Genomic DNA, 22,082 nt, shown 5'->3' with positions numbered 1-22,082 from the left:
TGTCCCATACGGCTAAATTCTAGGAAGGCAAAAGGTTAAAAAGGAGTGATTGTGGGAGAAATAGGCTCAATGTACAGTATATACATCTGTGACAGTGTTCTTATATTACAGTACATATACAATGAATATAAATACTAAAGATAATAAGAATAATGTATCAAAGTAGAAAATAGGCATGGTGGTACGTACTTATAATCCTAGTACCTGTGAGAGACTGAGGCAAAGGATCATGATTTTTAGGAAATCACACTGTCTCAAAAGAAGACTCTCCCCCTCCACACACACACATCAAAGGGGAAAATATGTGATAGAATTTTTAATTTCAAAAGAGAAGGTACTTATCTTCATAGACTCGTTAAAATTTTCAATAAACAAATTGTTTAAGAATTTAGCCATTTGTGAATATTTTCTAATAGTAGAATAACAAAATTCATTGTATAGCTTTTGCCTGTCAGCCATATTTTCTTGGCATGTAAATTCATTCATTGACAGAGATCAGTAAATAGTTACTGTTTTTGCTTTGTTTTTCATAGTGTTATATTTGAGAACCCAAATTGATCAAAATAAATAATCATGATGATTCTGGGTTAAAAGCATAACAAGAAAGCTGCAATTAGGAAATCATGTGACTTTGCTTTCGTTATGTCAGTCTTAAGTCTAGTTCTCCTAACTTAGCTCTTTTTCCAATTTATATATCAGCCAACGTCCAGAAAAAAAGGCATGTGTAATATTTCTTTCCAAAATTTTTGTTTGTTTGTGTTTTTGCTTTTTTCGAGACAGGGTTTCTGCTTGTCCCTGACTGTCCTGGAACTTGCTTTGTACACCAGGTTGGCCTTGAATTCAGAGATCTATCTGTCTCTGCCTCCTGAGTGCTTGTGCCACCACCACCCAGTTCTTTCCAAGAATTTCTATTAATACTTTAATGCCTTGAGACTCCATTGAGTATAGAGTCCTCTGACAGATGGTGCTGTTTTTATTGTCCATGCAGTAAAGAATCTGTACATTACCAATTAATGTATTTACCAGTCTACCATGAACTGCAATAGATCTTATTAAAGATCTATATGATGTTTCAACTAAATTATATTTTGAAAGATGTTCATTTTTCTATTAATATACAAACAAACAGGCTTGTTTGAAAAGCAGTGTCTTTCTTATTTGCTTTTTATAAATATGACTATTTACACAGTCACTTAAAATACTAATTCTCTGTATAGACTCCTTCACAACTAAGGTAAAATTGTCTTGTGTCTTTTTATATCCTCCCTGTGCCACTCAACTAACTTCAGTTAGGCATCAGATTCAAGAATTTACGTTTCACCCCAGCGATAGTTTTTAAAATTAATTTTATTAATATTACAAGACACTAATTACTAATGTTATTAGTTGCTAAAATACTTTTACTGCTGAGAGTTTAAAGAAAATACTCTGTTTTGTATATATGGTGTCTGGGTTATTTGTCCTGTCTGGTTCCTGCAATCGTTAAGTCCCAAAGAAATTACACAGAGGTCTACATTAGTTATAAACTGATTGGCCCATTAGCTCAGGCTTCTTATTAACTCTTATAACTTATATAGCCCATTATTAGCCCATTATTCTTATCTGTGTTAGCCATGTGGCTCAGTACCTTATTCAGCGGGGCAGTCACATCTTGCTTCTTCTGTGGTTGGGTCAGGACTGTAGAGGAATGACTGCAGAGGAATGGGCTTCCTTCTTCCCAGAATTCTTCTGTTCTTGACCCGCCTCTACTTCTTGTCTGGTTGTCCTGCCTATACTTTCTCATATATTTAGTCATTTAATTTGAAATTATGTACATATATTATGTGCCTATGACTATTATAAAACATATACAAAATGAGAAATTTTAAAAGAATGTTATAGAAATTATTTTTATAGGTCTGAGCATTGAACCTAGGACCTGGTTCATGTTAGGCAAGCATTCTACTACTGTGCCATGTTCCCACCTTGAACCTTATTAGCAACATTAAAATCCTTCCCATTAGAACAGTATGTTTGGATATTCTTCATAATTTTTGAATCTTGAACTGTTTGTGATATTTTGAGGTATAATCAATCCCATTTAATAATTAATCTGTATGACAATTAGAAATTATTGTTTTTTTTTTAACAAGAAATAGTAAAGAGGCAGCATATGTTGAATTTCCAAAGGAAAATGCTTTGGAGCATGCTCAAGATAAATTTAGAAAAATTAAATTTGCAAAACTTTTTGAGTGTTCTAGGTAGCAAGCAGTGGTGAGCTTAAAGGAGAGAAAGACATTTAATTTTTAAATCAAGAGACCTTGGGAATGGGTTCGGTGACAGGGATGCAGTGCGTAAAGTAGGGTAGGGAGTGTTAAATATGCATAGTTGGGTAGGAGTAATAGCAGTTCCATTCATGAATATAAAGAGCTCTTAGAAAGAATGAAGTGGGTAGAGAAATATGGACAGTTTTACACATGAAGCATTTTAAGAGACCTTTAGGTCCTGTAAATAGAAAGGATAACTTGGGTATTTAGTAGGGAGCTCAGGGTGCATAGATGTATAGATTTCAGTTTTAATGTGTACTTGCTAAGGTTTGATTGTAAATAGATAACGAGGGAAGATGAAGTGAAGGTACCCTTAAAGAATGGTCCCTTACATTCAATTGTGGATAAATCTAAAGAGGAGACAGGAAGGTTTGATTGTAAATAGATAATGAGGAAAGATGAAGTGAAGGTACCCTTAAAGAATGGACCCTTACATTCAATTGTGGATGAGTCTAAAGAGGAGACAGGAAAAGAATGATATATCAAGAATATAAAAGGAAATGTAGACTTCAAGAAGAATAAGAAATATTTAGCAGTATGGCATGTTCTGATTACTGAACAGGATTGGGAATGATAGAGACAGAAACTTGTTCTTTTTCAAAGCTGTGAGTCCTTCAAGTAGAATGACTGCTAGTAGCCAATGCTGATTGAAGAACCCTGGCTCAGAACTATACTGTTCTAAAATTTGAAATTTTTAATAGCCAGCATGTTTACCATGAGTAGGAAAGCCCACAGTTTACCTCATGATATAGAGTGAAGTCATAATGTAGATGTTCTAAAAATATTGTATGGAGTAACTTTTGGCCCACATACATAAGGTATGTATTGAAACAGGTGACTTTCATATTTAGACTTTGGTCCTGTTCTCCAACTATTTTACCATGCATATGAAAAAATCTCTCACATCTAAAAATAGTAAAGTCAATTCTGTTCTGGTCCCAAACATTTTGAATTGGGAATACTCAGTGGCAATAGATCTTATCCTGCAAGTGCTTTCAGTAATGCAGCTTAGTATTTCCTTGCATTCTGTATCTTATACTTTCGTTTTTCAAAATGTTAATCCAAGACTGCAGAAGTAGCTCAGTTGTTCAAGTGCATATTGCAGAGAACCTGAATTCCAGCCTCAGAAACAGAGATTTGCACAGTTTGCTGGCCATTGTGCCAAGCATGCTTGGCAAGTTGCAGATACCTTGTCCTTAAAAAAAGACAGAAGGGGGGGGGGGTAGGATTTCTCCTTAGGAGCAATACTGTAGAGTGACCTTTGGCTGTCTTGTATACTCGTTGTCCTACACAAGTGTACACACACATGCACACACACCAGTTGTTTAGGCAGTCTGGTTTCTAAATTTAAAACAAAATGGGTTCTAGAAATTTTAGTTAAATAACACTACAGAGAGCCACAGATTGAACGTATAAATAAAACATGTTTATGCATTTGTCACTCCTGTTATATATAAAGAGAAAGCTTAAATAGTTTGTGGTATTACTTTGAATAAGAATGAAAATATATTATTTTAATAGATTTGTTACTTATTGAAATACAGCCAGTCTGTGTATTTTTCTACTGTTTGCTCAGTTATCACTTTGTTGTGGTTATTCATACTTATTTGCTCACATTTTTTCATTGGAAAATTATATATGTATGCCTGTTTCACTGTTTTGTAAAAGCTCTTCAAGTACTTTTCAGTTAAATGGGTTGTCTCATTATAGTCTGCCTGTATTCTTTCCGTTAGATTGAAAACTACTTCACTTTCTTCTCAGAACATTGCTTGTAAACAAGCTCTTTGGTCCTGGTTCAGCTTTTGTGCTGATATGCTTTAATTGCTCATTGGGACTCTCTTTAAAAGTATAGATGAAATTTAGCTCAGAACTTCAAGTGTTTCGTCAGTGTGGTGTCTTCAGCTTTTTAAGTGAAGTGTTAGAAATATATTGATTAAATAAAAATGTAGCCGTCTACCTTTCCAGGCTTTCCTAGATTTTGTGAGATCACAGTTTTTATTTAGCTACAGATGAAACTTTTGTGCATGTTTTTTTTTAAAGAATGATTGTAAGGTTTTAGTATACTTATCCCTAATATTTCTTTGATTGACTTCTATTATTTAGGAACTTTTAGAACATTGGTTTTGTAATGTTATACTTAACAATACACCATTTCCTTCTTGTTTACATATAATAAATAACAATTTTGAGGAAATTCTATAGTTTCTTGCTCTCTGTGTGTTGTCCAGTTGTGGGTCTCTATGTAGACTATCAGCTGCAAAGAGAAGCTTCTCTATTGAAGGTCGAGAGATGCCTTCGTCTATGTGCATATTGATAGGTCATTAGGAGTTGGCTTAATTCTTTGTCCATTTAACAGAATAATAATTGGATATTCTCTCTTAGCATCTATGATCTTTCTAGCCATAGGTTTTTGGCTCAATAATAGTGCTAGATAGGGCCTTTAGCTGTGGAAGAGGTCTTCAGTCCAGCCAGAAAGTGGTTTTTTTACTCCCATGACATTTGTGTTATCATTGGGCATGTCTTGCCAGTTGTTATTGTAACTCATAGGATTCATAATTGGGTAAGATCAATGATTATCTTTTACTTTTGATAACATTCAGGATACCCATTGCTATGTAGAATTTTGAATCCTATACCTCCTGCTCCAGAGATTCAGGGATCATTGGGAGAGAGGTACTAGAAAGAGGCCAGAGTGGGAGGATAACTAAAAAGACACAACTGTACACAAAGACCTATGTAATCCTAAACCAGACAGGAGGATCTCAACATGAAGAGGAGAGTTGGCCATTAATGTTTACTGTTAATTTTTAATTCCTTTTATGACATTATAATATATGTTAGCATTTGTTAATCAGGTTGGGAGTTTAGTCTTCACTGTTAATACTGCCCTTATTGGGATTGATTTTGGTCTAATTGTCTAATTCTCTAGTTAGTTTGCTTTTCTTTTTAAAAAGAATTTTATTTTGAATTTAAAGTGTGTGTGTGTGTGTGTGTGTGTGTGTGTGTGTGTGTGTGTGCGCGCGCGTGTGCACTTGCTCAGAGAGAGGCATATAAGGCAGAAGGAGATGGGCTTACCATATTTAGTCTGAGGATTCATGGAGACAGGATGTTGCCCACTTTGGTCTGAGGATTTGGTAGAGGTAAAAGGTTTCTTTAGTGGGTGGCTCTTACTTCTCTGTTCTTTCAGCATGTACCCTGATATATAACTCCTGGTTTTTATTATTAAGACCAATTAGAATTCTCACTGCAGTATTTATTATATCTTCACTAAATCTCAGATCCTGCAGTTTAGTCTTTCATTGGTAGCTGCATTCTTCTGTTAATAAAACTTCTTTGGTAGATATCTCTGTGGACTCATAGCTAACCTCTCCCTCTTTCCTTTTTAATTTGGTGACCCCGGAACTTGAGCAGTGATCCAGACAACTATCCCTTTGCAAACAGTAGTCAGTGCCAAGTTAGTTTGAATAGTGCAGGTCTTGAATGAAGAGTGCACCTGTTCTTGGAGTGGATGGATGTGCCAGGTGTTACGGAAAACATAATTTTGGGTTGTTGTTAAAACTGATAGCAGCTTATCCCAAAACTCTGCTAAGATTCTGTGGGAGTGACAAAAGCCTTATATTCAGAACAGAATAGGTTTTTGTTTGTTTGTCTTGTCAATCACTGGAACTTTAGAGTGTTATTAAGATGTGATTGACTGTACCATTATTCCATGTTCTTGCATTAGAAATTAGTTTCCTAGTACACTAGTGGTTTCCTAAAATGGTTTTTGTCTAAAAAATTTCTTACTAAAATTTGCCATATGTGATCAACACAGTTTGGATTGAGTAACTGAGTGACTAAGAATATGTAAGGATAGCTCTGGTAGGGTTAAATAGAAGAAATGAGCTCATGTTAAAATTCCACAGAATTTAAGACTTGAGAGAATTTAAAGAGTATACCATACTGTATATAGAGTGTTTCCTGTTATAGTTTGCGTGTATGTGTGTGTATGTATGTGTGTACGTGCGTGTGTGTGTTGTATTGGAGATTATGATATAGTTATGCATTGTGTTATCCCACTCCCCTCTTTGTGTATAAAGTTCTTTAATACTGTCCTTGATCTTTGAGGCATGGCTGTGTCTAGCAATAATCCAAAATAATCATTTAAACATTTTATAAAAATGTTATGAATATAGAGATTATATAAGGAGGGAATGAGTAAAATGGGAAACATTATATCAATTGACACACACTGTATTCATATATTGAAATATGGTGACCCCCATTAACTTGTACAAAGAATAATATGAAAAATTAAATTCTGAGATGAAGAATTTTTCAACCTCAAGCAATATTTAAATTATTCTCGGCATTTGAAGGAATTGTGGCCTATAAACACCTTTTTGTAGCATTATTGATATAATTTTTCATATATTTAAAGTGTATAAATCATGAGTTCTCATATATGCACAGATTCATGCAATTATAGCATTTGTTTTCCTACTTTTAAGTCATCTAAAAAGAAATCTGAGACCTTTGTCCTTTTACATTTCACTTCTAACATCTTTAACTTTAATTATTCACTAATCAATTTGTCTCCTAGAGATTTCCCTTATTTTGGACATTTCACATAAAAGGAATCATGCAGTACAATTTGAGTGATTTCTTTTTTTAAATATTTATTTATTTATTATGTATACTATTATGTATACAATATTCTGTCTGTGTGTATGCCTGAATGCCTGAAGAGGGCACCAGACCTCATTACAGATGGTTGTGAGCCATCATGTGGTTGCTGGGGATTGAACTCAGGACCTTTGGAAGAGCAGGCAATACTCTTAACCACTGAGCCATCTCTCCAGCCCTTGAGTGATTTCTTATGCTTAACAGAATGTTTTCAAAGTTTCTGCTGTGTGCTACTTCAGTGCTTTTATAACTATTCTATTTTGTGTGTGTTTGTGTGTGTGCGTACACACATGCATACCACCCTTTATTTATTCATCCTTTGATAAACTTTTGTGTGATCGTTACTTTCTGACTATGCAGAGTAACAGCATTTATGTACATATTTTCTTTGTATTTTAATTTACTTTTCTTGTATATATACAAAGTATAATTGTAAAGTCCTAAAATATTTTTAAGCCTTCTTTTCTAAGGAACCAGGAAATTGTTTCCACAGTGGCTGCACAACATATGAAGATTTCATATTTTCCACATACTTAACAATACTTGGAGTTTTCACTTTTTAGTCTTTCTATTTGGTGTCCAGTGGTAGGCCATTATGATTTGATTTGTGTTTTCCTCAGGCTATGTCATATAAAGTGTCGTCATGCTTAGTAGATATTGGCATGTATTTCATAGAGAAACTTAAATGCTTCATGTTTTTGTTTTATTACTCTGCATTATGCTTTCTTTATATGTTTTGGACAAAAGTATCTTGTCAGTTGTGTATTTTGAAATATTGTTTTCATTATAGTCCATGTCTTTTTACTATCTTGAATGTTTTCTTGGAAGCATGGACTTGCCTTATTTATTTTCAATGTAGTATTTAAGCATCCTTTCTCTGAAGATTTATTTATGTTTTCTTTTAAGAGTTTTATAGTTTTAGAGTTGAAGGCATTTAGTCCATTGATTCGTTTTGAGTTAGTTTTTGTTTGCAATTTGGGCTCCTTCTTCCTGACCTTCCCCTTCTCTCTCCTTTCTGCTCTTCTCTTCCCTCTTTTCTCTGGTTATTTAGTTGTTGCTTATGGAAAGACTATTTTTTTCTCTTGCCTTGACACTCTTTAGAAATCAATTCATGAAGGCATTTTATTGTCGTTGTTTTGTCTTCTTTGTTCTGTACTCTGACTTCTGTTCAACGTTATCTTTATCCTTGTGCCAGTGTGGCATACTTTTGGTCTTTATTACTTTGTTGTGAGTCTAGAAATAGGGACCTACACTGTTCTTATCACCCTCCTCCCATGATTGTTTTCACTATTCTGGGTTTCTTCCAAATTCATATGAATTTTAGTCTACTTGCTATTTTCTAAAAGGAAGCCATCAGGGATTTTAGGAGAGATTGTATTGAACCTAAGGATTAATATTGGTTGTATTAAAAATCTTAATATTACATATTCTGGTTCATAGATGTGTTGATTTGTAAATTTATTTAGGATTTTAGGTTCTTTCAGTTGTATTTTATAGTTTCAGTGGGAAAGTCTTAGTTTTCCTTTTTAAGAAAATTTATTCCTAAGTAAATTTTGATGACATTGTAGAAGGAATTGCTTCCTCAATATCTTTTTCAGATTATTCAGCTTCAGTACAGGATACAGTTGAATTTTATATATGATCTTCCCTTGTGAAATTTTGAAGACAGAGTAGTTCCCACAGCATTTCTCTAGGCAAGATTGTGTCCTCTGTGAATAAAACACTTTTGTTTCTTCTCTTTCTATTTAGATGTCCTCTGTATCTTTTTCTTGCCTAAATGCCCTGGCTAGAACCTCCCCTACAGTGTTGAATATAAGTGGTGAGTTGAGACTTTCTTGTCTTATTTCTGCTCTTCATGGCTAAGCTCTTATTTCACTGTTATGAAATGATATAGTTAGCTGTGAGTTTTCTTAGGTTACCTTTATGAAGCTTTAGAACTCACTTTATTATAGTTGCTGGAGTATTTTTTATTTACAAAAGAATAAAATTGTCTTTTTCTCATCTGTTTAACTAATTGCACAGTTTGTTTTAATTTCATTGATAAGGTATCATATTGGTTGTTTTTTTTTTTCTGTTGAGTCAGCCTTGTATTGCTGGTATTGATTTCAGTCCATCATGATGTCTATCATCTATTATCTGTCTATTGATTTAATATAAGTTGAAACATTTGAATATGTTATTGGGTTTATTTTGAAAGTATTTCATAGATATTCTGTTCCCGTATTTCTAAGTCATTGACCTATAATTTTCTTGTTAAACATTTGTTTTTGGTATTACTAGTATTGGTTTTGAAAAATCAGCGTAGAAATGTTTTTGTGTTTGTATTTTGTGCATTTGTTAAGAACTGGTGTTAACCTTTTAAAAAGATTTAGTAGAAGTCATGAGTAGAATTTAATTCATATATTGGTTTACTACCATAGAATTCTGAACCTGGACTTTGTGTTGACTGGTTTGGTCACTAATCATCCTTTCCCTTGGTACAAGTCTATATAGATATCTGTAAGATTTTGAGTTAGTTTTTAGACATTATATCTTTGTTAAATTGGGGGTCCTCTCTGTGTGCTGTGATTACCATTAATGAATAAAGAAACTGCTTTGGCAGAACTTAGGTAGGAAGGGAAAACTAAGCTGAATGCTGGGAGAAAGAAGGGCAGAGTCAGAGAGAGAAGCCATGGAGCCACCACCAGAGATAGATGTGGTGAAACTTTGCTGGAAGGCCATGACTTCGTGGTGATGCATAGATAATTAGAAATGGGTTAAATTAATATGTAAGAGTTAGCCATTAACAAGCTAGAGCTAATGAGCCAATGTAGTGTTTTAATTAATACAGTTTCTGTGGGATTATTTCAGAGCTATGTTGCTGGGAACCAACAGTCAGCGCCCTCCTCCAACACTTTGTCATATAAAATATATTTCAGTCATTTTCCTCTTTTGTTAAATCTAGGTAAAGTTTTAAAGTTCTTGGTTTTCTTGATTCTCTCTATTGCTCGTCTGTGCTCTAGTTCATTTTTGTTCAGTGCTTATTATTTCCTTTTTCTGGTATCTTAGGGTTGAAAATGAAATTCTTGACTTGGGTGCTCTTTTTTTGTTTTGTTTTGTTTTGTTTTTTCGAGACAGGGTTTCTCTGTAGCTTTGGTGCCCGTCCCGGAACTAGCTCTTGTAGATCAGGCTGGCCTCGAACTCCCAGAGACTTGGGTGCTTTTTAAAAGGGAATGTATGGCCATAAATTTCCTTTTAAGTCCTGTTTTAACTACATTAAATAAAATTTGGTCTGCATTTACTCTTTGACTTTTTCAATCCTGTGAACTTGATAATACCCACCTCCAACTATCTTACTTGTATTTGCATCCTGAAGTGTATGTTTATATTTTCATAACTTTTTTGATCAATTGCTTATTACTGTTTATTTATCACACATTTGAAAATTCTTTAGGTTTTGTCTTATAGATTTCTAGCTTTATTTAATTATGTTTACTAAACATAGTTTGGATTATTTCTCTTTGAAATACCTTGTGGCTTATGTTGGAACTTGTTTGTCATATGACCTGTCGCGGGAAACATTTAATTCATATTTGAAAAGAAAGTATGTTCTTCTCTTGTCATATGATCTGATGATCTGTTAGATAGAACCCTGTTAGGCTTAGTTGGTTTGTAGTATTGACCAAATAGCTGTTTTCTTATTAATATTCTGCCTCGACTAAAAAGAGTACCATTGTGGAACATGTGGTACTATAATTAGACTATTGATGTTTATCCTCCCTGTTACTGTGCATACCACTGAACATAAGTAAGAATTATACCTTTAATATGTACTTGGAACGTCTCCTCCTCCTCTTCTTTTTTAATATAACTGAGAAAGGGCTTATTGTAAAAGGATCACCCTGACTACTGACTTGGTACAGATATATTTGCTAACTATTGCTGATCACTTATGTGGTATATACTATTGCAAACATTTTAATTAATTGGTTGTGAAACTTCTGGTTGTTTGATTCCTTGCATGACAGTGAATGCACTGTCAGGAGCAATATACTGCAGTTTGAGTGTGGGTTGTGTCTCCAGAAGTTCAAGTGGTAACAGTTGTGTCACCAGGGCAATGCTGTTGTGAGGTAAAGACTATGGCAGGTCTGTAGGTATTGAGAGAACCCTTAAAGAAGAGTAGGGGAGCCCATACATGTCTCACTGTCTGTCTCAATGATCTGGATCATGGTGACAGTGTCTTGTCCTATGGAATCCTTTTGTAATGTACTACTTTTATTGGATGCCAATATTATAGTGCTACTAAAATTGTGAGACAAAACAAATTCTTTCCCTTCCTAAGTTAGTAACCCTAGATTTTGTGCAAAGTAATATGATCCTTGTGCTCACAGGTACCATTTAGACTGGAGTGTGTGGGGTCATTGAGTCCTCAGCTATACAGTGTGAAGTCCCTGTGGTCACCTGCATGGATGTATACCTGAAATTCCTGTAAATATGTTTGTTGGAGGGGAGAGCAGAATACATTAATGGCCTTCCCTGATCCATAGATGAAATCTAGGAAATTAGAAACAGGAAAAGCAACAGAGATGCGATCAGAGATATCTCAAAAGCTATGGATAGTTTTATAGTTAGTACTCAGAGGAAAAATCAGTCGCTTTGGAAAGAAAATCATCAGTCCCTAGATTCATGTAAGATGTAATGATTAAGAAATTCTTTTCTCATGAGAGGATATTAAGAAGTTGAAGATTTGAATATTTTGTTCAAAAGCAAATTAATATATATTATTAAAAACATATCTTATAAGAAGACATTCTAATCTCTTCTTCGAAAGTTGATTATGATCATAGAAACAGTCTTCATGGTATTCATGAATAGCTTCCACTAAGGTGGGTACTTACTATTCTTAATGCAAAGTAAGCATTTCACATATATTTTGGAAAGTGTTTTTTTTTTATTTTCTTGGTACATTCCCAATAAAGCTAGACTATTTTCTGTGTGAATGTATTTTTGATTTTAGTGCCCACTGTTTCTTATATGTTTATGCAGTTGCTATTTCTTTATAGATCTCTAAAGAAATATTGGAATGCTTAGTAAGTTCTCGGTATTTTACAGGGTGCTTCTTATTAGTTGCTTATTGTAGCATGACACAAACATGGATCCTTTGTTAATTTTTTTTAAATTTATTTTACATTCCTACTGAAGTTTCCCCTTCTATCTCTCTTCCTACTCTCCCTATTTGCCTCTTCTTCCCCCATCGACTCCCCCATTTCTATTCAGAAAAGGACAAGCCTCCCATGGACATTTGTAGGAGAAGGGCCCACTTGTTTGTTCTGGCTGCCTGGTTAGCTTAGCCCCGAAATAAACCACACAGAAACTGTATTAATTAAATCACAGCTTGGCCCATTAGCTCTAGTTTCTTATTGGTTAATTCTTACATCTTAATTTAGCCCATTTCTATTAATCTGTGTATCGCCATGTGGCAGTAGCTTGCCAGGTAAAATTTTTAGCGTCTGTCTCAGGCAGATCTATGTCATCCCCCTGACTCTTTCCTTCTCCCAGCATTCAGTTCTGTCTTCAGCTTACCTAAGTTCTGCCCAATCAACAGGCCAAGGCAGTTTCTTTATTCATTAATCAGTGAATGCAACACATGGACAAAAGGACCTCCTACACCAGATATTGACAATATCAAGTTGTAGTAAGACTAAGCACTTCCCCTTGTAGCAAGACTGGAAAAGGCAACCCAGTGAGGAGTAGAGTTCCAAAAGGCCCCAAAACAGTCAGAGACAGTCCCTACTCCCACTGTTAGGAGTCCCACAAGAATAAGCTACATAACTGTCACATTATGCAGAGGGCTGAGGTCAGTTCCATGTAGGCTCCAAGTCTCTGTGAGCCCCTATGAGTCTAGGTTAGTTGTTTCTCTGGGTTTTCTTATGATTTCCTTGACCCCTCTAGCTCCTACAATCTATTCTTCCCCTTTTCTGCAGGATTCTCCAAGTCTGCCCAATGTTGGCAGTGGATCTATGTATCTCTTTCCACTAGTTTCTGGATGAAGCCTCTCTGATGACTTTGAGCCGATCTATGAGTATAGCAGAATACCGTTAGGCATCATTACATTGACATTTTTTTCCCAGGCTGTTTGGTTTTATCATAGATTTCTGGGCCACCAGCTTCAGTGTCAAGGGTGCACTCACTCTCCTGTCACGGGTCACAGGCTGAGCCAGTCATTGGTTGGCTCCTCTCTGTTTCGATCTGCACTCCACTTTTTAAATTGGACTATTTTTTATGTCAGTATTCTTGAGGTTTTTTTTTATTTATTTTGGAGATCAACCCTCTGCCACATGTGGGAATGGTGAAGCTCTTTTCCCATTATGGAGAATGCTGTGTCCTTTCCCTTACAAAGAAGTTTTTAGCTTCATGAGGTCCCATTTCTTAACTGTCAGTCTTCATGTTTATGTTATTGGTGGTTTAGTAAGGAAGCTCTATCCTGTGCCAATAATGTATTTAAGGCTCTTGCCACTTTCTCTTCTATGAGGATTGATGTATCAGGATTTATTTTGAGGTCTTTTATCCACTTGGACTTGAGTTTTATACAGGGTGATAGATATGGATCCATTTGCATTCTTCTACATGCTGACATTCAGTTAGATCAATACCATTTGTTGAAGGTGCTTTCTTTCTTCCATTGTATAATTTTGGCTTCTTTGTTGAGAATTAGATGTCCATAAGTGTGTGGATTTACCTCTGACCCTTCTATTTGATTCCATTGATCCAAGTGTCTGTTTTTATGCCAGTAACGTGTTCTTTTTTATTACTATAGCTCTGTAGAGCTTGAAATCTAGGATGGTGATACCTCTGAAAGTTCTTTTATTGTATAGGATGTTTTTAGCTATCCTGGGTTTTTGATTTTTCCATATGAAGTTGGATATTGTTCTTTCAAGCTCTGTAACCCTGGTCTACAAGAGCTAGTTCCAGGACAGGCTCCAAAACCACAGAGAAACCCTGTCTCGAAAAACCAAAAAAAAAAAAAATTGTGTTGGTGTTTTAATGGGGGTTGCTTTGAATCCCTAAATTGCTTTTGGAAAGATGGTACTATTTTACAATATTATTCTTTCCAATTCATGAGTCTGGGAGATCTATCTATCTTCTGATATCCTGTGAAATTTTTCTTTTCAGAGATTTGAAGTTTATGCCATATAGGTTCTTTGCTTGCTTGGTTAGAATAATGCAAAATATTTTATATTATTTTAGCTATTGTGAGGGATGTTGGTTCTCTGATTTTTTTTTCTCAGCCCTTTTATTGTTTGTATATAGGAGGGCTACTTTTTTTTCAGTTAATCATATATTCAGTCACTTCACAAAAGGTGTTTATCTGCTGTAGGAGTTTCCTGGTTGAATTTTTTGGGGTTGCTTATGTATACTATCATTTGACCTGGTAATAATTTCCTCCTTTCCAATTTGTATTCCCTTTTAATTTCTTTTGCTTGCCTTATTGTTCTAGCTAGACAGCCTTGTCTTGTTCCTGAAGATCAGAAAAACAAAACAGCCAAGCCACTAGAGAGCTCTTACCTCTATGAAACCTTCAGATTGAAAGAGCTAGTTCCTATCTCATCTTGGTATATTCCTCTTTAGTGTTGGTATTAAAGCTGTGCACCACCACCACCTAACCTCTATGTCTAACTAGTGCAGCTGCTGAGATTAAAAGTGTATGCCACCTCTGCCTGGCCTGTATGACTGACCGTTGTGGCTGTTTTGTGTTCTGATCTTCAGGCAAGCTTTATTTATTAAAATACAAATGAAATGTCATTCCTGGAAGTGGTGAAAAAGAGAGTTGGGACTGTTGGAGTTATATTGGACTGGCAAGGGCAGGTTTGGGGGCAATGTTAACTGGGTTCAGGATGCTAGCCTGATCTCTGGGAGAAGCAGATATTGGGCCTGGAATCAGGTGGCAGGAATCCTGTGTGATTATTTATTTGTTTGTTTGTTTATTGCAGCCCAACTGCTTCCTCCTTCTAATTCTCCGCATCCCATTAATTTTTCCTTCGTCATTTGTCTGTTTTCAGCTTTTTATATGTCGGTATTTCTTTCAGTTACTTAGAATTATTATGAGGATTTAGTTATATTTCTTATTCTTGCATGCTAACCATTTTCAGGATGTCCAGATAGCCCATAAAGTTCTAAAAGTCCGAGCAGCTGTCATTATCAACAACAAAAAACCCTGATTTATTTTCTGTCCAGGGGACCTTGCTATGTAATCCAGGCTCTCCTGAAATCAGTGATCACTTCTTAGTTCTGTGTTTTAGACATAACCCTACCTGATACTGCTAGTTGGACAGTGTATCTCTGTTTGTGCATATCACGATAGTTTTCTGTAAAATACTCCAATTGTGTTCAGATTCAGAGAGTTACCACTTCAAAGTTTGCTTTTCTATTATCTGTATAACCTTGGATATACAGATGTAAATTTCCTAAGTTTAGGTTTTATAAAATCAAGTAATGTTAGTACTTGAATTTGAAATGTTTGTTAGGCCAGATCTTGTATAATAAATGTTTGTATACTATTGATACCTTTAGAGTTGATAAGACAGGATCATTCTTCAAATTCATATTGTTTTATTTTCCTTTTGCTTATATAACTTCATTAAACAGCAAAAGTACTTTATATTTAATAAATCATATATACTCAGCATAAGTTTTTGTCTTATGATTTTATATATGGATTCTATAATAACAGAATTTGATTAATGTAACTTCCTAACATGGGAGTGTAAAGTGTAACATTTTGAAAAAGAAATAGTGTATGTATGTCATTTCAGCTCATACTTGAGGAAGCCTGAATCCTTTCTAGAAGAGGCATGCTATATATTGAGCTAGTTGAAGGCTCTGAACTTTAACATTTGTTTTTCTTCCATGTCTGAAACCAAATTGGTTTTTGACAATTTCTGCATAGGCAAGTAATATTTGCATGAGAACTTTTCTGAACTGTGTTTCAGAGTACAGATTTGTTCGATAAATACCTGTAAAATTTGTTTACCAATCATAATTGATTTAAATATTCTAACCTATTTTTAATTCTAAAATGACAGCTGTTATAGTAAACTTTTGTGTAACTAGTAATATATATACAGTCTATGTAAAGGCCAGAAAAATGTTGGAAAGTAAATTAAATTTTAGAATTTCATTGATTATACCAGAGAAAACTTAAGAATAATAATTTATTCTGTGATGAAGTTACATATTCAAATTATAATTGTTTTTAAAAACAGAATCATGATCTTTAAGTATGTAATAATAAGTAGTCTTTATACAGGTTCTGGACATTCTTTGCCTTGTAGATAGAGAATTTTCTTTTACAAGTTGATTTCTTTTTTAAATATTGTGTACTGCATATGATTAGTTTGACCTCATCATTTTGTTGTAAGGGGTGTTAATGAGTAAAAGTTCATTTTGTTATTTTCTTTTAAAGCTTTTTGAGTTGCTGGGACCTGAAGGACTCGATCTGATTGAGAAGCTTCTCCAGAACAGAATTACAATTGTAGATCGATTTCTTAATTCCTCAAATGATCATAAGCTTCAGGTTCTTCAAGGTAAGAATTCGGTAGTAATTTCAGCTTATATTTAAACCTGCGTATGCACTAGTTACTAACTGGACTTAGTGAATTATTTGAAAAACATGAAGTTTGGAATGGGGTATGTTGGAAGGCTATATGGAGGAAGATGGAGGGGAGTAATGGGGCTAGATATGGTCATATTTCCTTATAGCTCTATGAAATTAAAAAATAATGTGTTTTAAAAAAGATTTGTTGGCTAATGAACCTTTGAGACAAAGCAGACCATAAAACATACATAAACGACACAAATAGGATATATTAGTGTTTGGACGTAGCATTTGCGGGGGGAGGGGCTGGCATCTTAAGCAATATGGAAGAATTTTTTAAAAGCATGAATACATATATTATTTACTATGTGCCCAGTATATTATAGCTTGCTTCCAACTTTTTATTTTAAACATTTTCAAACCTGTTAAATTATAATACAGTAGATTCTTGAAATACTTGACATGTACTTATGTAGTTTTACCTCTCATTAGCATTTTGTTCCATTATTCGTTACACACACACACACACATACACGCGCGTGCGCACATACACACACACACAAGAGAGGAAGGTGGGAAGGGAGAGAGAGAGAGAGGAGAGAAAAGACAACAAGAGCACTGTTTAAGCCTTTTCCTTAACAAGCTTAAGAAATTGTGTACCTCGGGGCAATACCCTGTAAGCTCTTAGGAGTACAGGTAAGAATGCTGACAGTCACCCTTACAACTGCTATGCTACTATCACACTTAGAAGTGGAACGCCATGTATTGTTTGTATTTAAACTTCCCCCAGATTAGGGACAGTTGGATAAGAAACAAAATAATAAAATAAAAGCTACCTGAGGTATCTTGTCCATAGGGCTGCCAGACGCAGGTTTCAAATAGCAAAGTAAAAATGAAATTTCTTGAAACTTTTAATCAAATTTTCCTTGCCAGCCTCATTAACTGGGATTTTTTTTAAAAAAATAATAAGACTATATGGAATTATATACTTTTAATGTCCATTCATGTTGCCTGCGTTATGCTTACTTTCTATTTATGTCATTTCATTTTTTTTCCTGGTGATGTCACTAAAAAGGACTGATGGAAACAGCCTTGATTTAATCCAAAATTGCTTATAAATCTTCTCGAATCCTTATAAATGTTCTTAGAAGGCGGGGATAGCATTACAATTGTTAGAAACTTGGTCCTCCCTGGGATTTTCTTCTCTGACGTTCATAGGCTCCTCTCTTTCCTGCAGTAAATACAAAATCATGCATCTTAGAGATCACCTATTCACCATTAGCAGCGAAGAGTATTTAGGCAAAGTTCTGTTACATTGCATTTTTTGCTGTTTGCTTAAGCAGTAGGATTGCAGCAGCAGCAACAGAACCTGTTTACTGAAGTCTTTTTTTCTTTTGCAGTTCTCATTGTGAGTTTCTAATGGCACAGGATTTAAGCTATGAAATGTCAAGTCCATCATCAGGTTATCATAATGGCCTAAGTTGGAGTTGGGAAAACTGATTCTAAGGATAGTTAGATTTGATTCTATATTTGGATTCTAATTCACCCACTGTGGTGGTTTGAATGTATTTGGCCCCCATAAGTTCATAGGGAGTGGCACAATTAGGAGGTGTGGCTTCGTTGGGGGTGAGTTTAGCCTTATTGGAGAAAATATGTCACTAAGGGGGCAGGCTTTGAGTTTTCTTAGACCCAGAAACCACCCCATGAGTCATTCGCCTTGCTGTTGCCTCTGAGTCAAGATGTAGGAGTCCCAGCTTCTGCCATATGTCTGTCTGCCTTTAGGCCGACAAGGTCCCAGCCCTGAAGATAATGGACTGAAGCTCTGAAACTGTAAGGGAGCCACCCCAAGTAAATGTTTTCTTTATAAGAGGTGCCATGGTCATGGTGTCTCTTCACAGCAAGAAAAACCTAAGATATCCACAAAACATTCAGTTCCAGGCCAAACATATGAATGTGAAATAAAACTGTGAACCTTCATTTTAACATTGATTTAAGACCAATTTAAGTGGTATTGAAAACCATGAATTACATAATTTAAATCTCAAAATTTAAACAATTACAAGGATTACATCAAAACCAACATTTTACAATTGCCCTTTTAAGGCTTTATCAGGGGTAATATTTTAAATAGTAAATGGTTAATTGACACCCATAGCCAAGTAATACCTAATTTAGAGGAGGGATTTTTATTGCTATATGAGAACTACGTTTAAGCTTGTAGGTGTTTTATATAAACCAGATACCACAGGTTTTAAAAATTTGTTAACTTTACTATTTCTTATAGAGAATAGATGGCTTGTATCCATAATAAAAGTTCTACGTAATTTCTGTCTCAGTCTAGTTCCATTTGAGAAAATTTATTTCTACTCTGGATGAAAATTTTGTTTTTTGCACTAAACTTAGTTTAGGCTTTATGAAACACTCCAGAAGCTTTTACTATGGACTGTCTTTATAAAACTGCCACTCTTTCTAATGTAGAATTTTGTTTTAAAAGGAATAGATTTGCAAGAATTCTTCTGCAGTGTCTTAAGGGAAGTTAAGGAGGCATCTCCATAATTATAAGACCACAAAGGTAGTGTTCAGATTCTCCAAAGTAGAAATTTTTAAGAATGTTTTATCTTTTATTATATCAAATCTGTGGACAAAGATTCCAAAACAGAGAAGGAGGAGTCCAGTCACATCACTAGCTGCTCCACCCATCCCACTAGGGAATCAGCTCTCTGCTGCTGCTCTATAACTTCATGACCTCCGTTCATCAAGGGCCAAGGGGAACCAAGATGTAGCTCTGCCAATTCCCTCATTGTCCCAGAGGGAGCACATGACCCTTACCCTCAGTTCTTATCTGATCATGTACCCAAAGAAGACCATGCCCATAGGGGTAAGTCACCCCAATACCATTGACCTATAGGACTGAATTCTTATAACAGTTCTCCATGCTGGCCCTGAATATAAGATCTGCACTGATAAATTGTAGGCAGCTCCGTGTTGCACTGTGCAGCCTAAGTCCACCCAGAGTGACTATAACCATTTTGACATGTACATTCCCACAAAAAAGTAAACCAAGGAACAGTGTATTTTAACCTTGTAAATCGTGTTTCATTTATGCCTTTTCAGTTCTTTCAAAATGCTGGTAATGCTTCAATTTTGGAAACATTGATTTGAGTGGATAGAAGTAATTTAACCAACTACCATTATATCTGAAACTAAGAAATGTACCTTTTAATAAATTAATAAAATCCAAAATAAAAGATTAATAGACACTTGGATATTTAAAATTTAGCAATTTGGTCTTTTATGAGACGCTCTGAGCTCTTCACATACATGGAAGAGCTAATTTCACACTCCCCTGACCACAGGGATTCTATTCACATACTGGAGGAAACCAGCAGGATTTAAGAACAGCTAAACCCTCTTTATTTGTAAACTGTTTTTTCATAAGTAATGGTATTTTAAACAGCAATCCTGAAATTTATAAGTTCTGAAAAGTTTGTGTTATCTTGGTTAGTATTCTAAATGTTACTACCAACATATAATGAATTATAGTCTCACAGTTTTTAAAAGCTGTAGTGTGTCAAAAAGTAGTTAGTAATCCCAGTTATGATCATATATTATTCTCATTTTCATATTTTGTTTTATAATGATAACATAGAAGGAATGTGCTTTTTAGTCAACACTAAATATTAATTTTTTTCAGTGCTGGATATTGAACTTAGGGCTTCACACATGCTCGGCAAGAATTCTATCATTGAGCTCCTTTCCTAGTCCCAAAACTAAATTTAAATTGTTCATAAGTGTATTTGAGATATACTTATGTATCTGACCAGAAATGTTTTCTACTCTTCTCACATGGCTTTTACTTTTATTCTTTGTAGGATTGTTGTTCATGTTGCTTCTATTTATAACTAGCTATATTCTTGAACATTTTCTTTATTTTAGCAGAAAACTTTATCTTGAATATTTTTAATTAACATAATTTTTATTGATTCTTGGGAGTTAATACATCATGCACCACAATCTCACTCATTTCTTAGTCCTTCCATGTCCATCCACCATCCTTGTAGCCTGCCCCCACCAAAGATTTCAAAAGAAAAGAAAGAAAAAAAAACCACTTCATGCCTCCATCTTTTTCTCCTCTCCATCACGCACTCATTTTGTAGTGGCCTTGACCTGCAGCGTGTCATGCAGCAGTATATCCTTTTGCCTAAATAGCTTTCCTCGCAAATATTCATTACAATGAGTTATTGGTCTCATTCAAGGCCTCTGGCTTCTGGTACACCATCAGTACTGGACCCTCACTGAAACTTCTCTCAGACAGCATGGCAACCATTCCTCAGGACCAGTTAGTTAGTCCCTTCACGTGCTACAACAGCTCACAGATGGGGTAGATGTTTGGTGGGGGGGGGGGGCAACTCCCAAGTCCTGGATGTGGATCTGGGTATAAAGTCATTAATTCAGTTAAACAGTATAACTTAAAAGGAAATCATCTTTATAATAATTCACAGGTAAAAATGCACAATAGAATGGGGATATTTCATGAGCTAATCACACTACATTAAAAGCAGTGGGGATCCCCCCACAGCCATTCACATTATGCCAGATACCAGGCAAAAATGGCAGTGGCAAACATGTAAAGGCATAGTAGTTGCAAGAGGCATTCTGGAGCCAAAGCCCTTGGGGCCTCCTGTATCAGTGCCTTACATTCTGGTAAGCCAAACTCCTGAAGCTTAATTGCCACCTGCTGCTCCTCCGACATGACCATTGGTAACTAACTCATCTTTGAAGACTATAAATGATTCTTTTCTAGCATAATATGGTTTTATAAAAACATAAATTTCTATTTTACTCTTGAGTAACATTATATGTGGTAGTTGTTATTGTGGTTATTTATTTTGTTTCTGCTTGTCTGTCTTTACAGATAGCATAACTAAAAACAAAGCAAAACACAAAAACCATACATTGAAATAAGAGGATGTCATTTTGCAGACAGTTTCACTTTTCTTTTAGTACATGTGAAAGCTTTCACAATCTGGATTTTTTGGCAGTGAAAGTTAATTATAAATTATATGCTATTGCGTAGAAAGAAAGGTGTATGAGACAAATAGAACAAAATTTTTGTTAGAGACATAAAATTTTAGTTTATTATAGGTCAAAGTCTTTTTTTTATGCTTTTGAAACATACGCTTTAATGCTAATAGAGCCACATTTTAGGAGATTATTTTATGTGATTGAGAATTAAAAAGGTTTACTCTAAGTTATGTAAGGGTGCAGTGTGTGAGAAGTTTTAAGATTTGACTAAGAATCAATTTGAACCACATTTTACTGTCTTGGTGCTTTAATACCTTCCCTGTTCTAATTTGAATTTTTGCCATTTGATAAAATACGTTGTACCTGCGCTCTGTTGTGAGTACAGATAAGTCTCATTTGGTATTGTCTTCCTAGCCTCGTTGTGCTGAGTTCTCAATATTTTAAATACTTACTGACGTTGACTCCTTTCTGTTAGTTCCTTCTGGACTGTAGGGACTCAGAAAGACTTTAAA

General features: G+C 35.0%; 1 protein-coding gene across 3 annotated transcripts in view; it reads left to right on the top strand.

Annotated features, from left to right (window-relative positions):
• Ascc3 (activating signal cointegrator 1 complex subunit 3) overlaps positions 1–22,082 on the top strand; it is a 293,022-nt gene that overhangs the window by 41,815 nt on the left and 229,125 nt on the right. For all 3 annotated transcript variants that reach the window (XM_075944106.1, XM_075944115.1, XM_075944122.1), the window contains exon 5: positions 16,414–16,534. In XM_075944106.1, coding sequence (XP_075800221.1) covers positions 16,414–16,534 — 121 coding nt within the window. The remainder of the gene's footprint in view (positions 1–16,413; positions 16,535–22,082) is intronic.

Source organism: Microtus pennsylvanicus, chromosome 1 (assembly GCF_037038515.1).
Source record: "Microtus pennsylvanicus isolate mMicPen1 chromosome 1, mMicPen1.hap1, whole genome shotgun sequence".
In the NCBI taxonomy this organism is placed as follows: domain Eukaryota; kingdom Metazoa; phylum Chordata; class Mammalia; order Rodentia; family Cricetidae; genus Microtus; species Microtus pennsylvanicus.
This window is presented reverse-complemented; position numbering and strand designations above follow the sequence as displayed.